This window comes from Lupinus angustifolius, unplaced genomic scaffold (genome assembly GCF_001865875.1).
Source record: "Lupinus angustifolius cultivar Tanjil unplaced genomic scaffold, LupAngTanjil_v1.0 Scaffold_19_42, whole genome shotgun sequence".
In the NCBI taxonomy this organism is placed as follows: Eukaryota; Viridiplantae; Streptophyta; class Magnoliopsida; order Fabales; family Fabaceae; genus Lupinus; species Lupinus angustifolius.
This window is the reverse complement of record NW_017719331.1, coordinates 9,747-17,199: the sequence shown is the minus strand read 5'-3', so window position 1 is coordinate 17,199 and position 7,453 is coordinate 9,747. Positions and strand designations below refer to the sequence as shown.

Below are 7,453 nucleotides of genomic sequence, written 5' to 3'. Positions count from 1 at the left end.
TTCGTGAAAAAAATCTAATCTTGCCTAACTTGTTATAGGTCCCTGGTAGACGGTCTAGACTATTTCCACCTTTATTAGCCACTTTAGTTTAAAAACTTCAACCCCAAAAGTTGTTTTGTATCCGAAAAAATCCCGTTTTGAACCGACATTCCTACTTCATTCCAGAAATCACGCTCCTCAACAAACCAACCAAAAAAGCAGATTTGGTTTGGTAAGCCCACCTTTAAGAACTATATTTTAGTTTATTTGTTTTCTCTGGTTATTATTAATATAAGTTATAACTAATAACCAAAAGAAAAATAGGTCTATCGTGCAAAAAAAACCACAACCCATTTTTTACAATTATCATGGCACGAACAATGGAACATGTATGTTTGTATCACCAGTGCTTCCCTTGAGAACCGCCACTGCCTTTGTTCTTTCCAAAGAAGGTATTCTTTGATTTTGACTTTGGTAACTCATGAATATCCATCACCTGAATCGTCCTTTGCTTTTTGGCTACACCCCCACCCCAACAAACAGACAAACTTACAAGTCAGTACATATAGATAGAACTAGCATGAAAAAATGTTAACTATGAAAATTAAAATTGCACCGTTTTCAGCTTCTTTATAGTTTGCTTGAAGTCTTTTTCTAGCAGAAGCAAGTCTCTCAGCATCAAAATTGCTCTCTCTTGGTTCTCTCTGTCTCTGCAATGCAAAACCATTCAGCAACATGTTAGGACCACTAAGCATTTGTAGAGCTTAACTAGCTTTTAGAAAAACATCACAAGGCCCTTTAAGTTAAGGTCCATATTCATTGTACTTTTGTTTCTAAGTCGATGTATGATATATCTTCACCCCATATAGACTCCAATTCCAAAATGGCTATAAAATCATATCCGTACATTTTGAAGGAAAGCAGGAGGAGGGTTATGAACAAATGGTGGAGTTGATTTTGGAGGTGGTGCTTCTCTGTGAGAAGGAATCACTTTTGGTTTCAGTTCTGCTTCATTGCGGTCAGACCCAGAACTCCCATCTGTATCACCAAAAATACTTATACTATTCATCAACCAAATCAAAACAAAAGAAGATTAGAATCAAATGCTGCTATTACTCACTTTGTGGATTCGGCGAGTATGCAAAATCAGGACTCTGCAAAAAGAGTGGAATATTATTAGCGACACCTCAAACAAGCCTCAACTTCATAAGGAAAAATATAGTACCAAACAAAGATTTCTTTCACCTGATGATGCCCATTTTGGGTGGTTTTCATAACAGGAGGAGAGTCTCCATCAGCTGCAAAATGGAAATGCCAACGTTATTAATTACCATTTATATTAGAATTTACTTTACTCAAACCTTTAGGGGATCTGGTTGCAAGTTGGGGTTTGGAAGGAAAAGAATTAGAAGGAAATAGTCATCTAACAAGTGAAATACAAGCTCTGAAGCCTTAGTTTTCATTCTCCAAAACTGAACTCGCAAATAAACCCTTTATGATGCAGAAATTTTCCAAATACATATATTCAACATTACCCATGAGAGTAGCAGTTTCTCCCAACGGATTGGTCTTCACCCACTCATCCACAATTTCCTTCCACTTCCTGCAAATAATAGCTATATAAAGTTAATCGTTACAAAAATATACCATTAATTTCTGCAACAACAAAATCAAATGATCTCCATTACGCAACTTGACAAGTAGCTTCACCAATCTGCGAACGTCATTAGAGGAATGCTTCCTCAACTGATTCACATGCCTCCCAATGTCAGTTTCCTGAATAAACAACAAAAAATAGAAATCAAAACAAATATAAAAAAAATCAAACCCATAAAGAAAAAAAGTTTCAGAACAGAAGTTACCTTCAGAGCTTGGAATGTAATATCCATATCCGCGAGATTTTGAAGCAAATCCACTAATGATTCTTCAGACTGAAAAAGAAAACACAATAAATAATAATTGACCTTCAAATATAATTAAAACCATGAATTGAATAAAAACGGTTATTAAACAGTACCTGGTCAGGTTCCTCGAGTTGCTCTTTAATTTCGAGAATTTTCTTCTGTTCATCATCGAACAAACCACCGTAAGGATCTAAATCGTTCTCGTTTTCCTCGTTGTCGTTGTCGTTTTCGAGAGACTGCGGCGTTTCGGGCGAAGATGCAAAACGCCGTTGTTGCTTGCGTTGTGGTGGCTGTCGTTTAGGGCTAAGGCTCCTCTGTTGCTTCTTAACTTGAGAGCCGTTGGCGGTGGCGACGCTACAGTTGCCGCCGCCAACAACGCCGTCACAATTCTGGCACCGCGGAGGAACAGAGGGGGCAGAATAGAGCCTCTCGGTGATTCCATCCCTCCGGCGCTTCAGCTCCTCGCCGGAATCCGTCGCGGCGACGACGATTGCGGTGTCGATTAACGACCACACGTCAACGCCCGAAGTTTCCAATATGGAACGAAATTCCTCCGAATCCATACCCAAACCGCAACGAAGAAGCGATTTCGATAAAAGGAAAACGTTGAATCAACCTATAAAACAGAGAAAACGCGTTGGTGAAAACTAAGGAGAAATGGTTTTGTTTCTTTCAGCTGAAGATAGCCCAAAATATAATATAAGAATATTGGTTGTTGCGTTTCATGTAGGAACAGATGAATCAAAACGATGAGATAGTGAAAATAAAAGATAAAAACGGCATAGATCTGAGGAATGGAATTACAGATCCATAAAGGGAAAATAAAAAATGTCGTAAGGTAATGGATAATGAAAACAACTGTTAATAAAGAAGAGGAGAGAGTATATTATCAGATTTTTTCATTTTGATAGATTATAGTTTTGGTATATGTGTTGTGTTCTGCACAATTGGGTTTGTGTGTGGCAATGGTAATGGTAATGGTAAGAGCTAGAAGCTGTGTTTACCTGGTAACCAACAACACCACACTGTTCTATTTGGGTGCCTTTGGGTATTTTTTTTAATGTTTTGCTGGGGCCTGTGGGGAAAGGGAGATTAATGAAGGGGAGAGAGAATTCTTTGAACTTTAGATGACTTTGAACTTTGGAGATTAGATCACCACCTATTTTCATATTTCATTGTCATTCTTATTTTATATGTTTATCCATTTAATTTATTTTTATGATTTGGGTTTTGTAAAATTCAATTTAAGGAGGAGATATTTATTTGATACTGATTTTGTAATGTTGATTGCAAATATTTATTGATTACATTATTACGGTAGGTATTTATTTATGTTATAATAATTGCGAGAATATTGAGATGTGTGTTATCCTGTCCTCAGTATTGGACTATTGGTGAGTCGCAAAGTTGGCCACTAAGGCAGACCAGCCAGGAGGATTTGCTTTCCCCAATCAACAGCTGCAGTCCTTTAAGCAATAAAGGGACATATTCCACCTATACAGTAAGTAGATATAGGTAAAATTCAATTTAAGGAGGAGATATTTATTTGTATCACAATGTGTTCCATAAGCATTGAAAAAATATTTTTAAATCAAAATTTAATTATTTTCTGATCAATCATAACTACTGGTACGTACAGTTATACAATTTATGAGACAAAAGATATATACCAATAGGTAGATATCATAAAATTATTCAGAATCTACAATCAAATTAAATCTATCATATTCAATCTCTAGAGTTAATGAATTTAATGTGATATAATTGAATGATAATTATAATATTTGATAGATTTGAATTCATCAATAATATTTAATAGATATTCATGAGTATATCTATTTGGATGAATATTCAACTCATCCAAAAAACAAACACTCAAAAATGTTGTTATTTACTTTTTAATTTCATTTATAATCTCAAATCTCGCTATGTTTTTGTAGAGTTTTCCCTCTTACTTTGATTTTTTTTATTCAATTGAAACTAATTAGAATACATGTGGATATAATTAATATTAAAAAAAATTCTTAAATGTATAACATATATAAATATTTGTTAAAAACTGTAGAACCTTTGATGTCATGCTTGAGATATTTTAAAAAATAACATTCAAAATTCCATTTTTTAAATGTTTCTTGAAAAATAAAACACTTTTTAAAAAAGAAACTAATTTTTAGAAGTACTTTTTTTTAAATAGTTTTTTTTGAAAATTCTTGATTGAAATATTTATATTTAAAAAGAATGATTTTCTTCAAAAGTATTTATAGTTTCAATTAAAAAAATAAATAAATTAGATATACAAAAGTGTATATGAATGAATTGGATAATTCAAAACATTATTTACATAAATTTATTTGGACGAGTGAATAACTTGTCATCCATTATCTATTTTTCACCCATAGTATATGCGGTAGTTCCATTTGTCTCCCAAATTTATATAAGAGAATAATGTATATTATGTTAATATTAGATTATTTTTCTCGTTAACCCCAATAAAAATATTACACATGTCCAACTTTATATTTTCCTTTTTTAAATTATTAAATAAAACACAAAATATTGTTTTCTTCTCCATTGTTGAAGCAGAAACAACATTAGCTAGAAATAGCAACAGATGGTCACCTTATATGTTACAGAATCAACCGTAACATAGTTACCTAGCTGCACTTCTCAACCCACCAACGAAACTTCTTTAACTAGCCTCACTTTAGTTATTTTGTGCCATAAAGAGGGTTGCAAAATTCATTACATTAAAAGAAGCATATTTTATTTCAAAACAAATCAGTTTCATTTTCATTTCATTACTGAGCAAAACCAACGAGAGAGAAAGAGAATGAAAAAAGAAATCACTTTGATATTTTGAATTGATTTCCCCATTTTAATTTCTTACAAATATGTGACCTAAAACCCCAAATTCCACACCATATTCGATGGCAACCCAATCAGTTTTCTACATGCCACCACCATCTTAGCCTACACCGTGAGCGAGATCTCCGACAAATTTTCCATCCAACTTCATCTTCACTTTAAATTCAAATTCCAAGCAAGTTCAATGATACATGTTCCGTTACCCATGAATAGATTAGTTTTACACCTTATCACTGACTAATCCTTCTCTTTAAACACCACAGTCCAGTATGTTTCACGTTCCCATTATCTTGTCTGTCAAGTGCAACTGAGTAGCGCCTTTATGGTCGTGAGAAGAAAACAATAATTTTTGCTTTTTTTAGTAATTTAAAAAAAGAAAATATAAGATTAGATATGTGCCACATTTTTATTAGGGTTAAGGATTATTAACAGGATATACTTTATTCCTTTTATATAAACTTAATAACCTAATTGCCTTATTATAAAAAAATTAAAAATTTAAATTGAAATAAAAATAATATATATGAAATATGAAGTGAGATGATCTATTGACAGCAAATTTATAAATAATTCAATAGGAAAACATGTTCTAATATTGATATAATATGACAATTACATTGGAATGCAATTATATTGTATTGTTATTTGCGGTTAAAATTGATCAAATTGTTGTATCATTCCGGTCAAAATTAGTTTGCATATGAAAAAAATGTTTTAATTTCAAGAAAGCACACCAATGATGTGACGACTAAACCTTGTAATTGTTTATAACAAGGTCAACCTTGCTATTGTTGCAATAATTGAATTATATATTACAAATAATAATATTTGTATTTATAAATTCTTTACATTTATTATAATATATTTAACTTAACCAATATATAGTTTAATTAAGAATCATATATTGAACATTTGTATTACTATGTTACTACTTTGACCGGTTTAATGATATGTGCAACATTAATTACAACGATGGTAATTATCAATATTATACCCACCTTTCGATTCAACTAGTAAACGAAAACTCATAACAATACAATATGTCAATTATACCACATACAATAAATCAGTCAAAACTAAAAAATATTAGTCAAATTGTATTTTAGTAGTTAATGGAGTTTTACATTATTATTTTATATTTATCCAAACAACACAAGGATCATCACCTACTAAAGCACATTGGTGTTAATTATGAGAGTTTATGAAAAAAATACCCTTATGCCTTACACAAATTGAAATCATTTTTCAATGCAAAAAGTGGGTTTTATAATCGTAATCAAACACCAAAGTAGACTATGTATTAAATAGTTCTCTCAGATTCGATTCGAAAGTGCATCAAAGTAAAAGAAAATATAATATGATATAATACTTTTATAGTTTAAACATAATATAACTATATTTGTAGCGTTATAAGAAATAACAAAAGTAACAACTTAGCTTCCTTTTACAGTACCTAAAGATAAATCTTTCTCATCAATAATGGTATGTTGTCTCAAATCATATAGTACCTAAAGGCCCTTTTCAACAATTTGAAAGCTTCCGTAGCCTGCTCGGTCCACCTATACGCATTTTTTCAACAAATCAGTTAGCGGTTTAGCCAGTTTGCCATAGTCACGAACAAATCTCTCCTAATAGTCGATAAGGCCCAAAAACTCCGTCAACCCCTTAATGTCTTTCGGTATGGGCCAGGAACACATAGCTTCCACCTTGGACTTATTTGCTTCCACCCCTTGTTCTGATATGATGTGACCTAAATACTCTAATATCTTTTGCCCAAAACTACATTTCTTCTTATTGGCGTTGAGAGAATTTTTCTGCATGAGCTCCAAAACCTACTGTAAATGCCCCACATGATCTGACATATCCTTGCTAAACACCAATATGTCGGCAAAGAAAACCAACACGAACTTTCTTAAGAACGGCTTGAGAACTTCATTCATTAGCGCTTAAAACGTGGAAGGTGCATTAGCGAGGCCAAATGACATCACCAAAAACTCATAGTGCCTTCATGAGTTCTGATAGCGGTCTTTTCGGTATCCTCTTCACGCATACAGATTTAATGGTATCCTAATTTCAAATCCACTTTAGAAAAATTGTTGGCCCCTCCCAACTCATCCAACAACTCTTCTATAATCGGAATACGAAATTTATTTGGAACCGTCACATTATTTAGAGCCCTATAATCCACATAAAATCTTCATTCGCCATCCTTCTTCTTGACCAAGATGATAGGGCTAGCATAAGGACTGAAACTCGATCGAATTAATTCACCTTGTAACATATCAATCATTAACCTTTCAATTTCAGTCTTCTAATAGTGTCGATACTTGTATGGTCTGATGTTCAAGATCTCAACTCCCTCCTTCAAATGAAAGGTATGGTCATGTCTCCTCCTAGGAGGAAGACCTTGTAGATCATCAAAAACCTCCATAAACTTCTATAATATTGTCTCGACCACTGCTAGAACAGGTTGAGCAGCTCCCGGCTGCTCCTTCGACTCCTCACAATGCAACAGTTATCCCTCCCATTCTTCCTTCAACACTTGCATCATGGCCCCAAATGAAAGTTATGTTTTTGTCAATGTTGGATCTCCCTGAATCTTGTGCACCAACTCGCCTCTTTTCAGAGTCAATTCCAACCTACCAAAATCGGCTTTGACCTCTCCTAGGCTGACCAACCAATCCAAGCCAAGAACCGCATCCACC

At 33.4% G+C, this 7,453-nt stretch overlaps 1 protein-coding gene across 3 annotated transcripts; it reads right to left on the bottom strand.

Annotated features, from left to right (window-relative positions):
* Window positions 1-206: 206 nt before the first annotated feature.
* On the bottom strand, window positions 207-3,016 carry LOC109338197 (probable mediator of RNA polymerase II transcription subunit 26c). 3 transcript variants are annotated; one of them, XM_019575378.1, is made up of 10 exons: window positions 2,888-3,016; window positions 1,997-2,499; window positions 1,842-1,910; window positions 1,673-1,755; window positions 1,515-1,582; window positions 1,225-1,277; window positions 1,100-1,133; window positions 887-1,017; window positions 596-689; window positions 207-498 (listed from the first exon to the last, which is right to left on the bottom strand). In XM_019575378.1, the coding sequence occupies exons 2-10, from the start codon at window positions 2,444-2,446 to the stop codon at window positions 380-382; spliced, it is 1,101 nt and encodes a 366-aa protein (XP_019430923.1). In that variant the 5' UTR covers window positions 2,447-2,499; window positions 2,888-3,016; the 3' UTR covers window positions 207-379. The 3 variants fall into 3 exon arrangements, 2 of the variants coding, with proteins under 2 accessions (XP_019430923.1, XP_019430922.1); XM_019575377.1 differs by having other exon boundaries at window positions 1,997-2,944; XR_002106529.1 differs by lacking the exon at window positions 207-498 and having other exon boundaries at window positions 805-1,017; window positions 1,997-2,950.
* Between the last annotated feature and the right edge of the window lie 4,437 nt (window positions 3,017-7,453).